Genomic DNA, 26,166 nt, shown 5'->3' on the forward strand with positions numbered 1-26,166 from the left:
TAACTTCACATATGACAATAGCACATACAGTCCAACAAGATATTAATGTCTAGCAGATCAAGACTTTTAGAATACCACCTCACAAGGCATACTTTGTACAAAACATATGCTAATTACTTAACAGTGGTGAATATTGGGATGTCAAGGTGTCACACTCTAACAAGTCGTCGTCTTTCTCCCCTGCCTCTGTCCAGTCTGTATCCTTCCTCCAGCTCAGATTATCTCAAGACCCAGAGACAGAAGCTACATAACCTGTAATGTAGGCAGGATGCCCTTGTCTCCTTGCCTTTTTTGCCCCTCCTGAATCTGGGTTCTTTCTCTTCCTCTTCTCCTCACACACAGAGGGAGGATTAGGATTCAGTGTGTTTGCCTCCTTTTCTCGTGTTCTTGGTGTTTAGTAGGGAAGATAGTTATCCCACTGTAGTGGTGGGATCAGTTGCTCATTGTTGGAGCTCCTTGGCTGAGCCCTTGAGCCTTAAAAGGGGGGAAAGTGCTTGGGGAAAAATCCTCAACCACCCAAGCTTTGTTGGTTATTGCTTCTAGAGCTTCAACCTTCTGTTCCCCTGCCATGCCCCAGATCTTGTACATATTCCCCACCTTCATCTTAAGCTCATTAAGTGAACAACCTCATGGAGTCTGTCTCTGAAAACTTAGCAGGGGAAAAAACGGTTTCTTGGTACTCCTGGCTGCTGTTGAGGCTTCAGAGAGCTAACAGGTCAGAGTTATCCAATTTGTGAGAAGAGGGAAAGGAATTATCTGATGGCATGGCCCTCCTGCACCCAGAAAACCAACAATTCCACACAGATTCCTTTAAACTTTGGTTACCCTTATTTTCTCTTAATCTAATAGCAAAGAATCCCAGGGTCTTAGAATAAGACTGGACCCAGGATATTAATTTATAATGTCTTCATCTTGATATTGAATAAAATACAAGTTTTATGGAAATGTCAGGACTCCAGAACTGCTCAACCCTAAAGGCATGTCCAGATGAAAAAAGCTCTTCAAGGACCATCATGATTTATGGGAGATGCTCTTAGGATTGATCCTGTGTATCACTCCGCTTAAGACCTTTGCCAGGCAATGCCCTAGTATCTAAGACTTGTGATAATTTCAAAAAGAACTATAACCTAGTACCGAATGATGAAGTCAGGTTTGTCAAAATGTACTTCTCTGATGCACCTTCAGGAGCTAGAATGGAATATTTGCAGAGAATCCTCCAAGTCTAAACTGCGTTTTTTTTTTTTTAATCCATTGGCTTGATTCATCAAATGACTTCTGTTTCGTGTAACTTTTTTGTCTCCTGACCAGTATCTTTGCAAGTCACAGGATGCCTTGGCTTCTGGCATGGAAATCTTGATTTCTGAATCAAATAGTGTCTTACTGTAACTTCCTTTAACAGGAATAAGCTCCTGTGAGGAGACCAAGACTTTGGAGGGACAGTACCTCCCCTGTATACAGCAGACTTTACTCCTTCTTTCCTTCTTCCTGATGTAGAGACCAGCAAGGATATGGAACATATGGCTGATTCCAGGTTTCCATCTGTAGGTCCTACATCTCTAAGGGATCAAGTTAAAACTCATCCCGTGGCAAACTGAATAGATGAGATTTTGACCTGGTACCTAGTCTCCATTAGAGTTTTTTAAAGAGGGAAGGCTTGTTAGCTTTCATCAGTAACAATAGGAGTTTTCTGCCTTCAACTAGTTATTGTGTGTAATTAGACTCCTTATCCCCACCTCTCCTGGAACATTTTGTCCATTAAAGACTTATCTGAGAGCAACTGATCAGTTCATCAGTATCCGAGCAGTCCACAAAACTCTCCCAGATTCTGCAGCATATTGCTGCTGCATTTTCCTAGTATGTTAGGGGACATGTATTTAGATTTGAACTTTCACCACTTACAAACTATAAGATGGCAAGCATCAACTCCATAATTGGAGCAGTGGAACCTAGAAACTTCTATGAATGTCTGCATAGTTAAAGTACATACCTCCACACTCCTGTTTTCTGTCAAGTTTCTCCCTAGTTTACTTTTGTTCCCTAGACATTTCCAGTTCCCATCCTTCCCCCTTTGGGCTGATATCTGCTCTCTTCCAAAGGTCTTGTATTAGTAGGTAGCCTGTCATAAGTTTTCCCTCTTCTGTTTGGACACCTGGCTTGTCTGACCCCCATCTCTTGCCTCTAGAAAAGCAGTATAGGAATCTGCTGTACTTAATTAGAGATTCTTAATTAGTTACAGCAAGCTAACTTCAGCTCAGCAACAACTCCATCACTGACCGTTTGTTCAACGCCCAGTTCTGTCTCTATCAATAGAACCATTTTTATGGCCTGTCAAGTCACTGTCTCAGAATACTCAAGTTGAGGTTAGCCCTTCAGCGCCTGCAGTTTGACTATACACAACTAATGCACTGGGCAGGAACGCACTCTAGACCTCAAACGCAAAAGCTGTTGAAATTCCAAGGGTTTGAGTGTCGTCCTCAACCTTCATAAGATTGTTCCAGAGATGATAGGAGTCTCTAGTAGTCATCTTTTAGGGTTAGCCTTTGCAAACTCCCCAAAGTCAAACCATCACCACAGATGTCAGGCTGTGTGATGGGGTGTGATACCTGTCTTCCTAGAGACATCCAAATGAAATAGAGCCTTAAGATCAGTTCATCAGCAAGTGAGACAAACCCTTCCCAATTAGGATGGACGCTCTGGCAATTGTGTATTTGTATTATCAAAAGAAAGGAACAAGGAGTGTGTGTCTTGCCAAAAGCTGGATTTCTCATCCTGGGCAAAGCTTTCAGGGATCAAACTGTAGTGGCATCTGGAAGCATGATTTGAGACAGGAGGCTGTTATCCTTTCTGAGCGTATTGGGTAAGGCCAAGGATTTAGAAAACTCAACATCTGGGATACTGCAGGAAATGTGAGGGCTTTTCATCTAGGTGTAGCAGACCTAATGAAACCTCACACTTCAATTTCAGATTCTTTTCTCTGAGGAGAGGTTGGAGAAAGGGTTCACTGTGCAGGGAAAAGCCTAGAATTGGAGAAGAGAAATGTCCATTTCTGAGCCCAGTAGTGATCATCTGTGGGGTTTTCTTTTGATTTTTATTTTATTTTTTGAAAGAGTAAAGTAGAATCCCCCAAATGGACAGGACAAGAAGTAATCTGCTTAAATTGCAGCAAGGGAGATTTAGGTTAGACAATAGAGAACTTACTGACTGTAAAGGTGGCTAGGAACTGGAACAAATTACTTAGATATTGTGGAATCTGCCATTGGAGGTTTTAAGAATAGGTGAGACAAACCATCTGTCAGAGATGGTCTAAACTCTAGATAACACTTAGTCCTGCCTCAATACAGAGGACTGAACTGGATGACCTGTCAGTCTCTTCCTGACCTACATTTCTATGAGCACTTCCAGGCCTTGGGATGAATCTCAAGGAGGCCTCAGATGTAGCAGTGCTCTTACACTACTAAGATCTTTAGAAACCTTTACATCAGTGTTACCAGTGTATTCCTGTTTTGAGAGAAGGAACACTTAGGCGCCACTGTGCACACTACAAAGACTTTTTTAAAAGGGCCTTGAAATACCTTTTTAGACCTAGTGAAATACAGAGGATTTAAATCTTTTTCTGTTTTAGCCATATAGTTTGAGAGATCATTGAAATGCCTAAAATTATTCCCATCACTATTTGGGTCGAACCCCATGATTGGTATGATGTGAAGGCCTTTCAACAAGGATGGGGTTGTATTCATCAGCTAAAAATAAGAAGAAACCACCATAGCCTATATATATGCAAGCCTGTCTTTTGGCACCTTGTTGTAAAATTTTAAGCAGTGCAGCAGATGTCTCAAGTTAGCTGATTATGCGGTGCAAACATAGTGGTAGCATATTTCCTTGGCCGTTGTACATACAGGTCAATCAGTTTTTGATTGATTAAAAGGTTAGGTAACTACAAAAACCTAATTATCACCAGGTCACACTTACTCTCCCGTCCACACAGTCAACACATCCCTTCCTATCTTTTCTTTTCTAGTTGATGGGGGTTGGTGGGAAAGATAATTAGACAAGTCATAACTAGAGTTTTCTCAGCTATTCATTGTATACTCTACTCCTGAGGGAATTCTGCACCTAAAAATTCTGGGCCAAAAAAATAAAAATTTTGAATATTTTGTCAATAAATAAATGAGGCGGCTCTAGCATGGCAGTGGGTGATCTTGGTGCAGTGGGGAGCACAGGCCACTGGCTTCATGGAGATGCGAGATCCTGCAGTGCTCCCACCGTTCCCAGACACAGACTTGACTTAAAGCCTGCACACAGTGCAAGGGCCGGGCCTGCCCCAGAAACACCTTGGGGCCCTTTGCCTCCACGCTGGGCGTACCAAGATAGTAAGCGAGATGGACGAAGTGTCTCATGTATGCCCAACCATTGCCCCGATCCAAGGTGTGGGGCAAGCAGGCTCAGGCTGGCAGGATCCAAGTGTGAAGCGGTTTAGTGGTGGGGGGATTCTGGTATGGGATGAGAGGCTTGTGTTGGGCAGTCTGGGTGCGGGTGCCTCGGTGGGGGGTCCGGGTGTGGGGAGAACTGGACGCATGGGGGTTGGGTGGACGGGGGAGCAAATACCCTTGTAGTGACCTTTCCACCTGTAGCTGTGGAGCGATGGGGCAGGGAGTGTGGTATAAATATTTGTGCAACTGGGGGGAGGGGGGGGGGGTTTCTGGGCATGGGTCTGATCGGGCTTTGCTGCTCCCTTGCAGGGGAATAGGAAGTCTTGTCTTCCCCCAGCCCTGCTGGGACTAGCAGGGTTCAACGCAGGGTAGGAGCCAGGCTCCCCCCTCACCCCACAGTGATTTTCCTCTCCGCCAGCTGCTCCACGCACCCAAAACGATGCATGACTGTTCTTGCAGCTTCCTTTTGCTTCCCTATCATCTGCAGGGAAGCAAAAAAATCTGCAGGAGGCATGAATTCTGTGCACACGCCATGGTACAGAATTCCCGCAGTAGTAATACTCATTTAAGAGGCTCTCATGTGTTCTAGAAAAGGGGATTGGGGGGTTTAATAGCCAGAATACAATAATGTGGATGATCTGAGCCTTTGGTTTTGTGGATTTGATTCACAGAAAATCTTTGGCTAAACATCACTATTACTTTGTAACCAAAGTAGACCGCCAAAGTATTTATGGTATTAGTCTTCAAAATAAATAAATAAAAATCAAGATGTCCATCTGGTGACTGAATTAAGATGATTTAAAAATCAACTGATTCCTCTTCTTTCCTCCCACAAATTACTTAATTTGAATGTTTAAATGTTCTTGAAAACATTACGGCATGCTTTGGCTTGTCTCTTAACAACTGCATTATAACTTCTTGAATTACTGTTTCAGAATGAAGAGCTAGATAAGAAGTATGCTGGACTTTTGGAGAAAAAATGGACATCTGTTATAAGATTACAAAAGAAGGTAAATGGGGAGGGGACTTGAATTTTTCATATTGTACAATTGTACAATGAGTAATCAGTTTTTAAAGCAAATTAACAGTATTTGGTGGACTGAAATTGAAGAGGAACTATCATATGCATTCAAAGGAAGTGTGGGCTTATTAAATGTTCTCCTAAAAGTATTTTTGGAGGGCAGAACAGGGAAGGTAACGGTATCCAACATGCAGAATATTTAGCCTTGAAATGTGTGTTCTACTATCCATTTCATCTCCAGCAAAAATATTCACGCTTTTCCTATAGTGGTTTCTCGGATATCTGACTCTTTGCTTCATCTCATGGATTTCTGATGCACTTTGTGAAGATGGTGGGAAGGAAAGAGTGCCCCAAGGCTTTTTGGAAATGCAAAGGCTGAGTAGTTGTCCCCAAAACACTTCCTTAGCAGGGAAGAAGGCAAAAGCTCTGCTGCTAGTCCTCTTTGGCTCTTCCTTTGCAGTGAAGCCTTTAGTTCTGATACATTAGAGTAAGTAGTTCTAGTGCAAACACACAATACAAAACTGTACGTGCTTAATAGAGCCTTCATAGGTATATATTGTATTGATGCATCAAAAATCATAGCATGTTAACAGCACAGGCTACCAAATGTAGTAGTTAACATTGTAGGATTTTACTGAGCTTTTAATATTTTTTGCCCTTGGGTATCCTGTATGCATGCTTGATAAGTGGTCCTTGGGCTGTGTGTGAGCATTTTTAGTAGTAAAATTACCTTTGACAATCGTTTGCCAAAAGACTGTTCACAAAATGCAACTTGAAAAGCTACTTTCAATCAGTTTGAAGTAGTTACCTTCCCAGTATAGTAGAGCTAAATGACTTTGCATGTTAGTCCCCTTCCCACATAAAACCTATGAGGAAAATTTTTGGGTTCAAATCAAGTATTACTCAGACCCATTGTATTTTAGGGATGGTCCAGAGCTACTGGAGGTTAGTAACTTGCTCTCCATCTAAGAGAGAAACAAAATACTATAGATCCAAAGCCATTCAGAAAGTTTAGCTTTCTTTACGACCAGTGCAGATTAGCTAGATCTTGCTGTAGAAGATTGTAGAAACGATTGCTCTTTTTTTAAACCCCATAAATCTCAGGTGATGGAACTAGAATCTAAGCTAAATGAAGCAAAAGAAGAATTCACATCAGGTGGACCTCTTGGTCAGAAACGAGACCCTAAAGAATGGATCCCTCGTCCTCCAGAGAAGTATGCGTTGAGTGGACATAGGAGTCCTGTCACAAGAGTAATTTTCCACCCAGTTTTCAGTGTTATGGTCTCTGCTTCAGAGGATGCTACAATAAAGGTAAATGCTTGCTATAGACAGTTATATGATGGGCTAAGCAAATCAGTTTGAGATAATGAGGAATATAGACCACCTACACACATGCAATCCTGAGCCAAGTTTTACCTACTTTCATAGTCCTTATAACTTTGATCATAGTCTGTTGTGTGGTAGTATTCAGCAGATTTTAGTCTGATGCCTTCAAGTTGTCTTTGGGGGTTTCTCTTGGGTCAGAATAATATTTGAAAGCTGTTGAGACGCAAGTGTGGATTTAGGGACTGGGCAGAAGATTAAGGGATAAACACTCTTGTGGAAGGAGAATAGCCAAAGATTAAGGCAGATGATGTGGCACATAGAAGTGTTTGGTTGGGTTAAGAGTAAAGAGATGTTGAGAAAGATAGAGAAAAGACTATCTCAGAAGATTCATCGAACGACGACTTTGCAGGCTAAAATTTTAAATAAACACCAAACTTTAATGTTCCCTCCTCCCCCACTACTTTTTAATGTAAAGGATTGATATCTTCTTCTTCATATGTAATACCCAGCCACCAGTTGATGCTGGTTTTCAACATATATTCACCTAAAAACATTTGTGGGAAATGGAAGATAGTGTGTATAGAAACACTTTTAGTCTTTCAGAACTTCTAATATGATTTTTATTAAGATCTTTGTAGCCCCTGTTGCAGATGTTAATGCACCCATACTACTCTTTTGTGGTAGGCGTGTGCTTTGCCCATTTAGTGTCCTAATTCTAAAGAAATATTTGTGTAACTGATTTATTCATGGAGTGAAAATGAGTACTTCTACTTGGCTACAATCCTTAAGGACCTTCTCCTTGAGCATTTGCTTGGGGATTAATTTGATATATGCTTGCATGAAAACTACCAGGGAGCTGATGCTGCTTTGGAAATGGTTGAAAGTGTCATACTGACCTAAAGAGTTTGGGTAACAAATATTGTAAGGAGATATTGAGCAACCTGTCGTGATGGAGGATACAACAAAGATTAAATTGAAATAATTTTGCATCAAGTTTTAACCAGTTATAACATCATTCTTCGAGTTACTGCACGTGTAGATTCTACTTAGTGTCCATTTGCCCCAGCATAGGAGGTTAGAACATTTTCACCAGCAGTGTCCGCAGGGGTTGTATATGCACTCTGCATGCCCTCACGACACTCCTTCCCCCGGGCATAAAGTGCACAACGACTCCCAACTGCCACTCAGTTCCTTTGAACCACCTTAGGCAGAGAGTCCGAACGGCATAGTGTCCCTCATAGTGTAGTAATTACCTAGTCTGGTAGGTAGGTAGTCATAGGTATACTTGTTACTGTTTCATTTAGCTTATTACCAGTATATCAGTGACCCCCCCCCCCCCCCCCCCAAAAAAAAAAAAAAAAAAAAAGAGCAAGGTCCTGTCTTCTAGCAGAGCCTACGTTTCCAGGCTCCAAGGCATGTCGTTCCTGTGGGGGGAGGGAATTATTTCTCTAACAAGGTCAGCTAAAACTGTGTAGTGGCATTCTTAAAGGCCTTTGTTAAATGTTACTGGAAACTTTTTTTTCATAAGCTCTGTGTATCCTTCACTCTCTTCCATTAGAAGAAATTTATCTGGTGAGTGCTGTTCTTTAATTCAGACTATATAGTACCATCTGTCATTTTTCTAAACTGGCATTCACTTGTTAACACCAAGTAATGCTGAAGTGATGAAGAGCTACACAGATTACAAACTGTATATTTCGTAGGTCCAGCATAAACCATGACTATTCTTAATTATGCTTTGCAGCCTCAGAAACCAGGTCACATCAGAAATTAAGCCTTATAATAGCTGTGACTAGAATCACCTCTCATTTTATCTGTGGTATTAAATAAGGCTAATGATTTTAGAATCACAGATGTTTTCATGCTTCTAAATGTTAAGTGAAACTCTTAATTTAGTTAATCCTCAATTGGATTGTGATGAGGCCAATGGCATTAAAGAAATTAACATCTGTAGTAGCTTTTCTTTCCAAGTGAAGTAGGTTTATGTTCATCGTGGTTTGTTTAATAGAGTATTGACAAGTAATAGTGTGAATACTTCATTTTCACCTCTTAATTAGATAAGTATTTACTGCAAATGTGTTTCATATTTCTATTGACTAGTGTCCTGGCTGATGCCAGATTCTATTTACTTAATATTAAATTTTGGAGTGACCTCAGATCTTTTTCCCTAACCTGACCGAAATGCTGCATATTGCAGAGTTCGTATACTGCTCTCCAGTCGGGAGTGTTGACCATGTGGCTCTTTAGCATCCCCTAATTACTAACGGCACAATAAAGCTTAGAAAGGGGTAGGGTGTAAGGGAAGAACACTGACAAGGGTTTGTGGAAGTGGGTGAGAAAGGGAAAAGGACTCTGCATATATCTGTATGGACTCTTCTACCTAATTGGAATTTTATTCACTCGCGTGACCTTCCTTCCTTTCTTCCTTCTTGTAATTTGTATCAAGACTTTTCAGGGATGCAGCAAACTCTTTTCCTAGTCACATTGTAGAGGAGACCATTTACATTAATTTATTTCGAAATCTGGGAAGTGCACCTATTCTTTAAATATAATTAACTTAAATGTAATTAAACCATATAAATATAGCACGGCCTTATTTTCGTCCACTGCTTGGCTTTTCTAGGACAGTCTTCCTTTGTTTCCTGCTCACGTTAATTATTGAACAAGGTGCCAGACTGGCCTGTGGGGTGCAAATATAAAGCTGGAGAACATGAAGAGTGATAAGCTGGTGTTAACGAATTTTCTGTTCACTTGTCAGGTGTGGGATTATGAGACAGGCGATTTTGAACGAACCCTTAAGGGACATACAGACTCTGTGCAGGATATTTCTTTTGACCACAGTGGCAAACTCTTGGCCTCCTGTTCTGCTGATATGACCATTAAGCTATGGGATTTCCAGGGCTTTGATTGCATCAGAACCATGCATGGTAAGGAGACTGACTTAGTGATCTATAAGATGAAGAGAAATCAATTTTTTATTTTTTTGATCCAGAAAACTGCTGATGTGAGAACGGATATGTAATTGGAATACCAAAAAGAGTTATCTTTAACCTTTGGAGTGCTTTGTTCATAACTGTATTCTGTCCCATCATTATTGAAAATGCATCTCTAATCTGCTGTGTATGAGATGGTACTGGAAATAAAATATCTGTAGGGGTGGTTTCAGTGAAACAGCAGATGGATGGCTTTAGTACTTGTTATGTCCAGAGCTCAATAGAAAATGGGACCGTCCCACAAGAGAATGGGGTATAAAACATAGCTTGGTACATGTGGGAAGTGGTTTTTGCTATTTTGCTATTTTGCTATTTTGCTATTTTGCTATTTTGCTATTTTGCTATTTTGCTATTTTGCTATTTTGCTATTTTGCTATTTTGCTATTTTGCTTGGTATACTGAATCTACCTTTAATGGGAGTCTCTTGTTCCACATTTTCTTGTTTTGAATTAACATGCTTCCTGCTCTTGATCTATAAATTGTGTATGTAAATTGTGGGTTCCTTGTACAGTGGTGGATGAACACTTTCCCAGTCTGTCAGAATTTCAGGAGCCATAGCATGGCTCAGAAGGGGCCATCATGAGCCTCCTGCACACTGCAGGCCACAGAACCTCACCCACCCACTCCTATAATAGACCCCTACGCTAAGTTATTGAAGTCCTCAAATCAGGATTTAAAGACTTCAAGTTACAGAGAATTCACTCTTGACATAGTTTAAACCTCCAAGTGATCTGTGCCCCATGGTGCAGAGGAAAGTGAAAAGCCTCCAGGCTCACCCAATTCAAGGTTACAAAGACACATGGTGGAGGTGATGGGTTGTGGGTGTGGGGTGGAGAATATGAAGGCCACCCCTGCAGTCTTCAGAAAGTTCTGAACAAAAGTATTCATATGCTGCTGCATCATCTCAAGATAATTCTCTGTTTTGTGGTGATGTTGTATTAAAAATGAATGATCAGCAGGAATAGATAATCTTTTTTTAAAGAAACACAGTTTGTATTGAAAAGTCTACGAAGAACAAGAGAAGAGAAACAATCAGCTGCCTATCTGCTGTTTTTAAAAATGGCTCCAGAGGTGATCCCGGCAATTACAGGCCGGTAAGCCTGACTTCAGTACAGAGCAAGCTGGTTGAAACTATAGTAAAGAACAAAATTGTCAGACACACAAACGAACATAATTGGGGGAAGAGGCAACATGGTTTTTGTAAAGAGGAGAAATTCCTTATTAATCTACTAGAATTCTTTGAGGGGGTCAACAAGCATGTGGACAAGGGGGATCCAGTGGATATAACGTATTTAGATTTTCAGAAAGCCTTTGACAAGGTCTGTCACCAAAGCTCTTAAGTAAAGTAAACAGTCATGGGATAAGAGGGAAGTCCTCTTATGGATTGGTAACTGGTTAAAAGATAGGGAATAAATGGTCAGTTTTCAGACAAGAGAGGTAAATAGTGGTGTCCCCCAGAGGTCTGTACTGGGCCCAGTCCTATTTAACATATTCATAAATATTTGGAAATAGGGGTAAACAGTGAGGTGGCAAAATTTGCAGATACAGATGTACTCAAGATAGTTAAGTCCCAGGCGATTGCGAAGAGCTTACAAAAGGATCTCTCAAATCTGGGTGACTGGGCAACAAAATGGTAGATGAAATTCAGTGTTGATAAATGCAAAGTAATGCACACTGGAAAACATTATCCTAACTATACATATAAAATGATGGGGTCTAAATTAGCTGTTACCACTCAGATCTTGGAGTCATTGTGGATAGTTCTCTGAAAACACTCACTCACTGTGCAGCAGCAGTCAAAGTGAATAGAATGCTTGGCATTATTAAGAAAGGGATAGATAATAAGACAGAAAATATCGTATTGCCTCTATATAAATCCATGGTAGGCCCACATCTCGAATACTGCGTGCAGATGTGGTTGCCCCATCTCAAAAAAGATATATTGGAATTGGAAAAGGTTCAGAAAAAGGCAACAAAAATGATTAGTGGTATGGAATGGCTGCCATGTGAGGAGAGATTAATAAGACTGGGACTTTTCAGCTTGGAAAAAAGATGTTTGAGGGGGGATATGATAGAGGTCTATAAAATCATGACTGGTGTGGAGAAAGTAAATAAGGAAGTGTCATTTACTCCTCATAACACAAGAACTAGGGGTCACCAAATGAAATTAATAGGCAGCAAGTTTAAAACAGAAGTATTTTTTCACACAATGCACAGTCAACCTGTGGAAAGCCTTGCCAGAGGTGTTGTGAAGGCCAAGACTATAACAGGATTCAAAAAAGAACCAGATAAGTTCATGGAGGATAGGTTCATCATTTGGATATTAGGCAGGGGTTTGCCAGAAGCTGGGAATGGGTGACGAGGAATGGATCACTTGATGATCTCCTGTTCTGTTCATTCCCTCTGGGTCACCTGGCATTGGCCACTGTCTGAAGACAGGATACTGGGCTAGATGGACCTTTGGTCTGACCCAGTATGGCTGTTCTTGTGCCCAGAGTCTTCAGTGAAGCATCTGCTCCTCTTTAAGCACCTCTGAATCATTCAGCAGTAGGTGAATAGGGGCTATATTCACCTTAAGTGGGCTACAGAAAGTACATGTAATCTGTGGTGTTTCCTCTATTTTTTTTTTCCCCCTTGCTATGCTAATGATTCTTGGTTACTGCAGTATTTCAGAACCAGTGTACATATGTCCAGCATACAGGATATTTGTTTTTTGTAAACCATGTTCTTTCAGTTAACATAGGTATGGGCGAAATGGCTTCACTACATACGTCATAATTTCATTGTTTAAACTTTTCCTTTTTCTTTTTCCAAATGACCATTGAGATGGATATCACTTTGATGGAGCAGTATGAAGTACAGAAAATCTACCAAAAGCTAGTATTCCTCTGACTCTTGATGTGCATGATTAATATCCACTAAAATGGTTAATTTTTTTAGTGGGAGTTTAAAAAGTAAATCTTGCAGAATTTAAACTTGTTTCAGTGAGTTTTCCTGTTTTATTCATAGATATCTGGTAGGCAAGACATTATGCATTTGCCACTAAAACCTCCTTGTTAGTAACCTAATTTTTGGGGAATACTAGAATTTCATATTTACACAGGAGGTTGCTTAAATTAATACTCTTAAACTGCTGCCCTGATTATTCAAATCACTGTACCCAAAGCTTTAGAAATATTAACTTCTGCCCCAACATCTTAGCTGGAGGCAGTATTTTTTTTAAGTTATTTTGCATTTATCTTAAATGTTTAAGTACCTCTACATGAATGAACAAATATCAATTGTTGATATGGTCAAAGTTTTTTGTTTGTTTAATTGGACTTGTCAAAACAATACACACTTTTTCTGGATGAGATTTGTGTTAAAATTATTTCAGCAAAATTTACTAATACTTTCCATTCATAACACTTTTATTCAGATGTTTGAAATATTATCTCTTGTTACATGGAAAACGTTGCCTTCCCAAAACCAATTCAATAATCCTCAACACCCTTGGATGGACGGTAGTATCCTCTCTTCTAGATGGGAGAAATGAAGCCAAGTGGTGAAACTACATATCCAAGGTCACCGTGAATCTGGAAGAGCCTGGACTAGAACTGACTTTTTTCTGACTCAATCCTGATCCCATTCCTTGAGTTACTAGATAATAAGGGGAGAGACCATCAGTTATGTCGGTCTCAATAATGCAGTTGTACTATAACTTATGCCTAAAATGAGGCACTCTTGAAATGTTTAATCTTTAAAATTGTGTTAAGCCCCTGAATGAGGATTGTCATTCAGGTCTTGTGCTTGCCCACTTGGCGAAAACTTGAGTTATTTTCCTTCAGAGTTTTCTTTCCAAGAAACATGGTGTTGCTGTATCATATTTGCAGAATTTATTGCAAACAGTGGTTACCCTGTAACGCGCACCATATATGTAAAAGTAATTACAAAAGGGAGTGTGGCTAATATGTTAATGCCCGAACACTGCCATACAGAAACACTAGACATGCTAGGGCAGATGCGTTGAAATATTCCTTGGCTCATTAAATACCCCCATAACCTTCTGTATTAATATTCTCCCATAAAAGTTGTAGTACATCGTAGTTTAATTTTTCAAGAGAATTGAATATTGGATTGCTTATGCATTGTAATGCTATGTGTCAGAGCACTACTTAATACAAGCTTGATTTTGTTTTTAGGTCATGATCATAATGTTTCTTCAGTAGCTATCATGCCCAACGGAGATCACATAGTCTCTGCCTCAAGGGATAAAACTATCAAAATGTGGGAAGTTCAAACAGGGTAAGTATAGTTCTGTTTAAAAAGCGTCCATACCAAAAGGAAACACTGTACCCTTTGTAAGAAGTGTACTATATATAGCTTGAATGTCATCACAACATACCCTTTGGATTGTGTCCCTTGAGACTGGTTGCTAAAGTGACTAGGCCCCAAAGATCCAGTAACCACACATTGATTTTTCCCCTCTTGCTCCTTGTGAGCTTGTAGTCTACTATAGGAATATAATCAATAGATTGCTATATAGTTTTGAGCCACAACGACTATACCTTTATAGCTACTAGAGAGGTGTGCCATTCTTGGTGTGGACAAAAGCCTCTTCCCATCTTTGTACTGTCAGCATCTACATTCCTCCGTATGTAACACCATCCCACAAATCTTTGCTTCTCTCTCCCCTGCTCCCAACCATATGCTCTGAACACACAGTGAAGTATTTCTGTATTCTCTCCAGATCTCCCCGGATGTCTTTTAAAAAAGCCTAGTATTTTACCCGGGTTAATTTTCTCAGCACTAGTTTTTCTCTAGGCCTGCTGTTTTACTACTTTCATATTTCCTTCCTTCCTTGTCTGCTTATTTTAGCTGCCTTTTCTTTCTAATCTAGTGACCTTTCTGTCCGTGAATTTTAACTCTTCTAGAGCCTTTTCCATCTTGCTTAGCCAGCATATTGATACTTCAGTTCATCAGTAGCCCACCTTATAGTCATAGCCGCTTCAACAACAGCCCCCGTGTCCCTAAACCACAAAACTGCATACACCAGATGTTTTTATAGCAACATACTTAGACTGATTCATAACTTGCTTTTATGTTTGATAGTTATTGTGTGAAGACTTTCACGGGGCACAGAGAATGGGTGCGCATGGTGCGACCTAATCAGGATGGCACCCTGATTGCCAGCTGTTCTAATGACCAGACAGTGCGTGTTTGGGTGGTAGCAACAAAGGAATGCAAAGCTGAGCTCCGAGAACATGAGCATGTGGTAGAATGCATTTCTTGGGCTCCTGAGAGCTCATACTCCACCATATCGGAAGCTACAGGATCTGAGGTAAGCTTAAATACAGTACATCTCTTTCCTTCCTGTTCAATGCAAATACAGTACAAAGACAACTGTAAAGGTTTTGGAGTATTAAAAGTAAATGCCTAATCTGTTAAACATTTTTTATAATTGGGTGCAAGGGATATATGACAACGCATTTTGGGTATTGTTCCTATCAGTGTCACTTCCTGAGTTCACAGGTTCTAGTGCCCTTGCCATTGACTTTTTTGTGTAAATTCAGGAGCTACCTGTGAACTTACTATCAGGAGGTCGGGGGTGTGTGTGTGTGTGTGTGTGTGTGTGTGTGACAAGTTTCTTCTGCTTTTGGGGAGAAGAGGGAGATGCTCTGATTTTTAAGAAGCCCCATTTCCCAACCTGCAAGGAACATGAAAAGAGAGAGTACATTTTTGTTGTTAGGGCAGTTCCTTTAATCACCTAAAGGGCATTTGAGAAGTGGTAGGGAAAACTAATCTGGAATGAAGAGGCCGGCTGCCTATTAAAGGATTTGTGGGGACTTCATCTGAGTTGAGCTTTGATTTGAATGTCCTAGTACACAAGAGATTAAATATAAGAATGGCCGTATTGGGTCAGACCAAAGGTCGATCCAGCCCAGTATCCTGTCTACTGCCAGGTGCCCCAGAGGGAGTGACCCTAACAGGTAATGATCTAGTGATCTCTCTCTCCTGCCATCCATCTCCACCCTCTGACAAACAGAGGCTAGGGACACCATTCCTTACCCGTCCTGGCTAATAGCCATTAATGGACTTAACCTCCATGATTTTATCCAGTTCTCTTTTAAACCCTGTTATAGTCCTAGCGTTCACAACCTCCTCAGGCAAGGAGTTCCACAGGTTGACTGTGCGCTGAGTGAAGAAGAACTTCCTTTTATTTGTTTTAAACCTGCTACCCATTAATTTCATTTGGTGGCCCCTAGTTCTTATATTATGGGAACAAGTAAATAACTTTTCCTTATTCACTTTCTCCACACCACTCATGATTTTATATACCTCTATCACATCCCCCCCTTAGTCTCCTCTTTTCCAAGATGAAAAGTCCTAGCCTCTTTAATCTCTCCTCATATGGGACCCATTCCAACCCCCTAATCATTTTGGTTGCCCTTTTCTGAACCTTTTTCTAATCCCAGTATCCTTTTTTTGAGATGAGGGGACCACATCTGTATGCAGTATTCAAGATGTGGGCATACCATGGATTATATAAGGACAATAAGATATTCTCCGTCTTATTCTCTATCCCTTTTTAATGATTCCTCACATCCCATTTGCCCAAAGTGAGAAAGGTTTGTTCAGAATTTGTACAAATCCCTTTTAAGGGTGACATAAAATGTGCTGTTCTGTTGTGTGGACAGTTCTGCGGCTGTTGGAAGTTCCTTTTTATTTAGGTGAAATAAAAGAAGCAGTAGACCAATGTCAGCTATATAGTAACTTGTGAGAATGACAGGTTTGGACAAATGTCAGTCAAGATGATTTTATTCACTTTTTTTAAAAACACTTAATATACTAACAATTTTTGAGGTAATTTCCAAATGTTAACTACCATGTCAAGAGGAAATTAGTTACCTAAAGTAGTACTCTCTCCTGCCCTCTTCTGGATTCATTAACTACATACAGTCTGACAGTCTACTTTGAAAAAGAAGCAAGCAGATGTATTAGGACTGCAATGTATTTCAGCTGTGCAGCTAACAACCGAATATTGCATTGATATTTGGGATTGGGGCTAATGGAAATTCACACAGAGTAAGGGTTTCCAAATAGTATTACTCTCTCAATTAATTGATTTATATGAAGATTCAGAATACAGAAAAGGTATGTCTTGTTAGTCTAATTATTGGACTGTTACTGGAACTTGATCCGAGGAAGCCACAGGCTATATCCACCAGCATGTTAAATGAGAAGACTCAGTCTTACTAAGTTAAGAAGAAGGGGGCACCATTATTAAGTCTTCTAAATGAAAACTTGGTTTGGGTCGCTGGCGGGGGGGAACGGGGGACGACTTTCAGTTATATTTCTTGCTGCAGCTTTCATATAATAGTTCAATGCTTGTGCTTTTCTTTGTTAATGTTAATAAAATCCTGATGAACTTTTATTTTAGTTTGGTAGAATGTGTTTGGTAGCCTTAACCTTGTCAGACAACAATCCAGTTTCCGCTTAATTAGAAATATCACTCAAATTAGGGGTGTCATTTGAGAGGTCTCTACATATTTTTCTTTTATGGAAAAATACCATAATCTAAAAGTCTGCTTGTTTCCATAGACTAAGAAGAGTGGTAAACCTGGGCCTTTCCTACTGTCTGGATCCAGAGACAAGACCATTAAGATGTGGGATATTAGCACTGGCATGTGCCTTATGACACTTGTAAGGTTTTTTCTGTACTGCAGACATATTACTTTAGTCAGTAACCGAATGAATGATCTTAAATGTGAATTTGAAACTTATAGGCCACCTCTCTTCCTTTAGAAAGCTTCTGCAATGCTAGATACAACAAAATAAAGCATATTAATGCAAAATATACAACATAATAGCATCAGTATTTGGTTTTTGTTAGGATCATTAAGAAATAAAATACAATGCTCTTCTTGGTGAAAGAAGCATAGGTTCTGGAGTACTATTGTGTGGTTGGGTATCTTGATTCATCTTCTGAAACTAAGCTTAGTTTTGTCTAAATTTTGCCCTACATAAATGTGTCTTGTGAGACCCAGCAAATTCAAAAGTGAAATCAACTGTGTTGCGGTGTTTGGGCTGCGGTTGCAACACTTATCAAGGCTGGGATGAAAATTTGGTGTAAATATCCAACACTGAAGACACACGGGCTGCTGTTGTTTTGTAGGACAGACAAGGAATGTTGGATGGGTTTTAAGAAAATAGACTAGCATCCTGTGATGAAGGCATTCCATATTGACATCTTCTTGCTAATGAGACACAGTTGAAATGCTTTTAAGCAGGTCTAGAGAGAATGTAAGAACTTTCTTATGTCTGCTTGTTCATAAGGTGGGCCATGATAACTGGGTACGTGGCGTTCTGTTCCATTCTGGAGGAAAATTTATTTTGAGCTGTGCTGATGACAAGACTCTCCGTGTCTGGGACTACAAGAACAAACGATGTATGAAAACCCTTAATGCGCACGAACACTTTGTTACCTCTTTGGGTATGTATTGTTCTACAATGCTTACTGCAGAACACCAAACCAAAACTACCAACTTTCTGCACTTTCACTCCTTGCATTCTAGGCCAGAAATATCCACCCCAAAGACTTAAATACAGAACTGAGAGAGAGAACAGTAATAGTCTGCTTAAATGTAAGGCCTTTTGGCACCCATCTGAACTGCTTCTGTACTTGCAGTTCATGCACTGTTAGCTAAGCCGTGCTGCCATCAGTAATGCACAAAATCCGTTCCAAAAGACTGTTTAATTTTAAGGTACATCAGCAATACAGTATTACAGGGAGAAAATCTGGTAGAAAATACTTTTGCTATTCAAGATTTTTTGTAAGGTTAGTCAACCATTTATATTTAAAACAAACCCTAATGTATGCTCAGTGGTTCACATTCCTCTTAGGCTGGTGGTTGATTAAAAGTTACTATTTGATGGCCATTAGCTTATGTATTATCATACCAGTTTTTAGTGGATAATGATTCCATCAAAAACCTCCACATGCATTGATTGAGTTTCAGCAAACAAGCCAGACATGTACATATTCTAGCCTCCAAGCCACTTAGATTCCCTTCGAATAGGGTTGAAGCAGGTTTGGTGAAGTGCTGTGGATAAAAGCTTTAACTTGCAATGTTGTTGGTCTGAAACATTTTACCAGTATGTGTGGAAGGGGATTGTGTGTACAGTGTATTAAAAATAGCTGTCCCTTTAAATACTTTACATCGTGTGCGCTCTTGTTTTGTGCTAATTGGCTTTATTAGCTTTTCAATCTTCTTCCCCCCCCCAAAAGTTTAAAATACTACCCAGACAAGAAAAACGCTGGATTTATCATAGAATCTCTTATCTCTAGCTGTGGTGGTTTTTCTGTAGTCTTTAGAATTTTTTTAGGTTCTTTTAAACCCTCTGTGTCAAGGTGGTGATAGGCCTGAAACTTAGGCCACTAAGTATTTGTGTGTTTATCACAATTAGCACTTGAGTCAGGCTTTCTGCATGCCCAGGGGTTTTACTGCTAAAAGGAGTAAAGTCAATAGGGAAGTAAAGAAAAGATGAGGGTTAGATAACATCAAGTTCTTAATGTTATATACATTTGAAATGTTATAGCACCCGCTTTTTAAGGATTATTAATGTTTCTTAATTTTTCAGTGATGAAGTCTTCACTTAGCCCTCCCAATACATATTGTCCACCAATTGACCTGATCAGAAGTTGATTACAGGATTTATAATGCCTCTCAGATTCCCCTGAAAAGCAGTCCCCTTTTAAAGCCTGTGAAATACACACGCATCCATTCCTGATCAGTACTAAATCTGTCTACTCCAGGAATAAAAACATGGTATATGCTGATGTCCAAAGTCAAACACTTTGATCTGCGTGAAGTTACTTAACGGTGTCTTGAATTTGTAGCCAAAGGATGCAAGACCTAAGCCTACTTCCAACTGATAGCAATCTGACTACTTAGTACACCTTAAGTTATGCTACAAACTTGATACAGCCTTATATTTACACAACACATTCTAAAAAAAAAAAAAAAGAGTAAGACTTTTTTCCTGCCCCACAGAGCTTATGATTTAAATGTTAATAAGATCCAAACATTTCAGTATGAAAGGGGAGAGTTTTTCCTTGAGAGAACAGAGAACACCAGCGTTCTTCTAGCTGAACAATCACTGGGGAGGGAGTGCTTATCTTATTTGGGACCTTTGTGGCTCAGATTCAGAACATAGTTCCCTGAGCAGAACTCCAGAGAAAATCGAGATCTGCACCCTTTTTAGAATATTCGGAGTATGCTTTTTGTTGAAATTATGTTGCAAGATCTTTTAACTTCGCCCTTCCAGTAACATCCTGGGCTGGGGAGTTTTAACACTTGCGTTGGTAATTCTGACTACCATCAACACTCTAGGGAATGCTTCTTAGGCTTATTATGGTTTTCTGTTGCAATAGTGTTTTGTCATGGGCCCTGACTCGCTTGTGTTTGTACAGTGCCTGGCACAACAAAAGATGGTCCCTGCCCCAAAGACCTTACATGCTGAGTCTCTCCTTGATCTTTATAGCATTGTTGTGTCTTTTCAGGGGGGGAAAAGATATTTTTGAAGGGGAGGGAGAACACTATAAATTGTTGCATTCATTTAATAAGAGTTTCTCTTTCTCACAGATTTCCACAAGACAGCACCATATGTGGTTACTGGCAGCGTAGATCAAACAGTAAAAGTGTGGGAGTGCCGTTGATTGAAGTCACATTTGACCCCCTTTTCCTCTGGATGCACTCAGATACCATGGTTATCCATTGAGCTCTGTTTAAATAAATATTGTCCTTTCATGTAAATTATTCTGGATGTAGATTGAGCTTATTAAATGTTACACACAAAGTATTCATGCATGGTGAATCCAAATTGTATACTGTAAATTTACATACGTTGTCTAGAAGTACCATAGGTTTAAGAACATGGGCTGGCATTGGTCACATCAGACCTATGAAGGCAGAAGTTGGATAACTGAAATAGGGCACTTAACTGAATAGCTGACGGTGTCGTTCTATGTTGTATAATTATACCTGTTTTTCTTTCTGCTGTCTGTTGGTGCCTGAATTGGTGACCTCATTTGGGAAAAGTTTTGTAGGGCTCTTTCAGAAATGTGTATCTATAGAACATCACTTAAGTGTGCTTAATAAATCTTCTCTAAGGATACTAGATAATAAGGCTGCAATTCAGAATCTTCTGAACCTTATATGTAATTAATGGGAATTAATTAAACTTTGGGATTTTTGTCATGACCCATTTGCCAAATCAATAGAATACATTTGTTTTGGCCTCCTGTCGCGCAAAGGGTGGTGTATTTATATAAACAAATTAACTTGTAAATCTGAAATAAGAGAACACATCTTAGTAGCAGCTGATGTGATATATTTATTTTATTTGGTCATTCAGTGGTTAAGCTATATGTAAAACTTTTAAGCTTAATGCTTTTCTTGTTAGACATACTTCCAAGAGGCGTCGTCCTTCCTAGTAGAACTTGATCTAATTTCCAACTAGAGCTTAATCTCTGCAGTGACTACGTTGTGGTAGCAGTTTACTGTTTGGTTTTGACATGGTTTGTGTGCAATGCTCATTACCCAATATCAAAGGACACTCTCCCTGTATTCTATGTGGGAAGCAGGGGAATACAGGGGTTCGTCAGTGCCCCCTCAAACCCTTCTGAAATGTGAGGTAATATAAAACATAACAAGTTTTAACATAGCTTGCATCAAAATTTACTGTGGTCTGTGTAAGAAAGATCTTAGGGTACAGTATTCAAATTCTTTCAATAAAGCACTAAAATGGATCTGATTGTAGAGTGATGGACTGACTCCATTACAGATTTTGATACAAGCTTCTAAAAATAATTTTCACATTTATAGCCTTATAATGAGCTGCCCAAGTGTGGGAATGAAACTATCAGGTAAATGTTAAAAACCAAACAAAATCTTAGTCTGATTTGGTAATTAGTAACCCATTTCTGGTAGAAGTTTTAATTTGCATATCCCTAAAATTACATATTTTGATCCGAAGTGAATGAAAATATCAAATGAATATTTTAATCAGCATTTTTGTGACAGATTCCATTGTAGATAATAAAGAAATCCATTGCTTATCTAACCAGGTCTTTTTAAAAATCCACTTTAAAATTTGCAATATAATGAAGTTACCAGTCTGACATTTTAATAGGTGAATTTATTCTGTGCATTGTTTTATTCATTTTGTTTACATGGCTTTTAAAACTGTCCCTTTTTAAAGAAATGATTCAATGGAAAGCATTGGATTGGAGGGTGTACACACACTAAGGAGAAAATGGTGAGTGGTAAGATTGTTAATTTCCTACAGTCGCATACAAAAAGGGTCCATAAAACCACCAGAAGGACCTGGATTCTGCTATTGGTTCCTTGCATAAACATGCCTCTGGTGTAGGGGAGGAAACTGAGTGTTAATATATTTTGAAAGCAGATGAAGAGGGAGGCTAATTCCTTAAATCTAGTGGTTTATATCATTCACGATAATGTTTTTCACAGTAAAACATACACAAATTTGAAGTGTTTGTTTTTGCTTAAGCTGTTTCAACTGGAAAAACTTGCTGCTATTTATTTGTCCTATTTTGAGAATTCCAAATACACGGAGATGGTGCATTTTAAAATTTCTTTATACATCTGCAACTGTAAAGTAGTACTGCATTTTAATTCCTGATAGGATCTAGCAACTTCAGTTATTTAAGGGTAAAGTAAACCCCACACGTGTACATAATTCATAAACATGAATGAGAAACTTCAAGGTACCTATTATATGGAAATTGTGCACTGCATTTTTTCCCCTGTAGCATGCAATGATTGATTTACAGGGACAAAGAGGAACTAAAGTTTTGTAAGCAGCATTTTATTTGATTGAGAAAGTGAAACACCCTGCTGAGTATTTAAACTTGCAACAACTTAATTTGCAGTCTTCTCCTTTAATAAGCAGTGAATAATCTCAGGGATGGTCCTAAAATGGATCAAAAGTTAAAGCCCTGTTTTTAGACAAAAAGTGAAAGCTACAACACAGGAGTTGGGTTTCTGAGGGTTTCCTGCAGCGTAGCCCCTTGATATTACACTGTGTTGATCTTTTTTCACTCTTTTCAATGTTTTCTGTCAGCTGTCTAATCCTGTGCCTTTCCTGTGATAAGTACAATGATGAGGTTACTGGTTTGGATTGGAAAAAGAATTTATTGGAGGGTTTAGAGGTTCACTGCTGCTTTGTCACTTTCCTTACTAAAATTGGCATTTTTAAACGAAAACATGTAGTACTACATTCCCAAATAGACAAATACGAATTATTTGCTCAAACAAATGAGAACAGACAGACATTCCAGTGCCACGCTAACTTCATGTGCCCAGGAAATCCTAGATGCATTCTTGAAAGTGCAAAATTTATTGTGGTTTAGACATAATCTGAAAGTTGATGTTTTATAGCATCTTGCACTTTAGAAGATTAAAAAAGCCGTCCTGCTTTTGTGTATGGTGTGACCAATGATGTGCCCAGGGCACTAATTAAAAAGGAAAAAAAAACAAAGCAAAACTAGTTGCTAGCAAGTTCTCCAAGGGCTGTGGAGCACTGTAGTGGTTTGAAAGCTTTGGCTATAGACTCACCAAGCCGTCTACTTATACTGTCAGTACCCTGCTTCTTCTGTTTGCCTCCTCCTGTTTTTGTGAACTGCCTGGTAATATCACTCTTAAATAGCTTCTGTTCCCCATAAAAGCTATTTAAAAGAAAAAATATAGACTTTTTTTGTTGACCGTGGTGGCTTGATAATCCTTTAACAATTTGAAGATTAAAAATTGCTGAACTGAATGAAGGAAAAAGGCACTTAGACCGCTCATTCTCTGTCCAGCTGTACATAAAGTCCAGTGTATTACAAAGAAACCTAGTTACTACAAAGAATAATCTCCAAGAGTGGAGGGAAAACTACTTGTAAAAAATGGTAGGGAAGAACACTTGGGGGATGGCGGAAGTGAGCTGGATTTACAAGTCACGACTGGATTTAACTGGCCTTTTTATCTTTCCACTGTGTCATGTAAGTAGCTGCTTTCTTGTCCTACCTATCCTTCAGGCTTCCCCCAGTTCATTCTGAAGATAAGTTAGTGAAATCTTCAAGTTTAGAATTTGATGCTGACATTGACATGAAGGCAAACATCAACTTTTTTCATAAGAACGATGTAGAGGTGGCAGTTGGAGAAAACCGTTCCCAAACTGTAGGAGTTAACTGAAGATATGACACAATAATAATAAAAAAAAAATCAGTAAAGGAATGTATATAATACTGCTCTGTGTTTTACAGTAAGATTTGTTGCTCTCAGACTGTGTAAAACAAAATTTATTCATGTTTTCTGCATATTAAAAAAAACTTATTGTACCAATTGGTAAACTATTAAATGCATATAAAACTAGATGTGGTTTTGTTTCCTTGGATGCAGGAAGTAACACTATTCTGACAAAAGCTTCTGTAGGTTCACCCTTCAGATTTTACTCCACACTTTAACTCCAAAACCCATTCCGACCAGGAAGTGTGTAAATAGTTCAAGTTGATTAGTTAGCTCTAATATTATAAGAGTATTAACTTAATTACATAAATGAGAATCTTGGGTTTAAGTGATGCAAATTGAAAATTTGACGGACTAGTTCAAGGGAGACAAGGTCTGTGAGGTAATGTTTCACTGCACCAAATTCTATTGGTGAGAGAAGCACTCTCAACAGCAGAAGCTGGTCCCATGAAATGTTACTTAACTCACCTTGTCTCTTTAATATCCTGGGACTGACACAGATACAACACTGCAAAGTTCAAAGGAAGCTGTCTAACTCTTTATTTCCCATTATTTTTAGTTTCTTTACCTCCTAATTTTGTCCTTTCCTATTAAACAAGCATCAGTTGATGTAACGCTTTTAATGGAACACTTATTTGTCTTCAGCCTTTTTGATGGTATCAGCACAGCATGGGGATTTAGGTTTATTGAAATGGCCTTCATGATGCTTTGTAGCAATAGTACAGAGAGATTGCAGTGGCGTCTCTCTGCAGTGCTTGCTTGTGTGAGGTCAATTTTTGTCTAAGACTTACCTTATCTAGAGGATGGTTCCTTTCCACAGCTGTCAGCTTCAAGAGTAGAAAATTTTGAGCATAAGCTACTTAATATGCAGCACTCAACCTGATTTAGAAAGCTCTACCTGAGAAACAGTTGAGGTAGAAGGGACCCAGTGTGAAGGGCTTCTTGCACAAGAGCAGGAAAACTACAGTGGTGGTTTGACATACAGGAAATGAGTAAGACCCCATCAGTGAAGGAGAAGCAACTATGAACCTTTTCAGGCTTGATACGTGCTACCTGGCAAACACCAAAGGCTGCTTGTACCAAGTCCAGTCTTCTGCATTGGGAAGAGGCTTTGCTTGATAACTTAAATCACGCTGCTACTGTTTTGAATGCGTTTGAGGTTGAGGATAAACTACACATATATTGTTCCCTGTGGCTAGAAAGGAAGTTTTTGCTTGTACTAAATCGCACATCAGGTAAAGCTAGCTTGGTGTTGCTTATTTTGGATTGCTTTTGTTAGACAAGCAGAGTTATGTGGGTGGGGATTTTCCAATCTCTTACCGGACAAAGAACAGGTGGTAGTTTACACAGGTTAAACTGTAGCTTGCGTGACTACCTAGAACTCAGAAGTAACCATTTTATTGAATACAGTAGCAACTGTGTTTTCTGTAATGGAGATTATCTTGTGACTGCATGAAGAGGACCTATCAGTTCTAGTTGACTATCATCACATCCATGATTGTGTAGGTAAAAGAAATGGGCTTTGTCTTTGTGTTGAATGAAATGAGAGCCATACGGAAGGCCCCAGTATTTGTACTTTAATAGCAACTGCTGAACTTAAGAGTAGATGCTATAATGAAAGGAAAAGCTTCAGTTTAGCAGAGGGAGTGGGAAGATGCAATTGGACTTTGGCAACCTACGGAAAGGTCCGTCCACGTAATATATTTAGTGGATACTGTACTACAGTGAATGATCACTCTTAAAGGCTTCTAGAACTTAGCAATTGCCATACCAGAGTTGCCAGCTATCATGACATTTGGTGTTTTTTCTTGAAGGCACAGCTCCTGGAATCATGTATTGCACGAGAAACTTTGAGCTTTGATGTTAGAAGTTTCTAGCCCTTGTGGGAAAGGCTCAAACAGAAGGCCAAGAAAAAGAACTCAAACTTTATTTTTAGAAATCTTTTGCTGGTCTGACTAATGATTTAGGTTAATATCATGACATTTTTCCTAACTCTAAGGATAGTTAAGCATGGGAACAGGTTACCTAGGGAGATCTGGAATCCCAGTCATGCTTTTGTAAGAACAGGTTAGACAAACACCTGTCAGGGATGGTCTAGGTAT

General features: G+C 39.3%; 1 protein-coding gene across 4 annotated transcripts in view; it reads left to right on the plus strand.

Annotated features, from left to right (window-relative positions):
- The window catches only part of PAFAH1B1 (platelet activating factor acetylhydrolase 1b regulatory subunit 1), a 64,304-nt gene extending 40,114 nt beyond the window's left edge, over positions 1-24,190 (plus strand). For all 4 annotated transcript variants that reach the window (XM_037880191.2, XM_043530902.1, XM_043530903.1 and 1 more), the window contains 8 exons: positions 5,366-5,440; positions 6,556-6,762; positions 9,536-9,704; positions 13,952-14,054; positions 14,862-15,090; positions 17,352-17,453; positions 18,087-18,243; positions 20,396-24,190. In XM_037880191.2, the coding sequence (XP_037736119.1) occupies positions 5,366-5,440; positions 6,556-6,762; positions 9,536-9,704; positions 13,952-14,054; positions 14,862-15,090; positions 17,352-17,453; positions 18,087-18,243; positions 20,396-20,469 (1,116 nt within the window). In that variant the 3' untranslated portion in view covers positions 20,470-24,190. The remainder of the gene's footprint in view (positions 1-5,365; positions 5,441-6,555; positions 6,763-9,535; positions 9,705-13,951; positions 14,055-14,861; positions 15,091-17,351; positions 17,454-18,086; positions 18,244-20,395) is intronic.
- Positions 24,191-26,166: the final 1,976 nt, after the last annotated feature.

The sequence above is a fragment of the Chelonia mydas genome, chromosome 17 (genome assembly GCF_015237465.2).
Source record: "Chelonia mydas isolate rCheMyd1 chromosome 17, rCheMyd1.pri.v2, whole genome shotgun sequence".
NCBI lineage: Eukaryota > Metazoa > Chordata > Testudines > Cheloniidae > Chelonia > Chelonia mydas.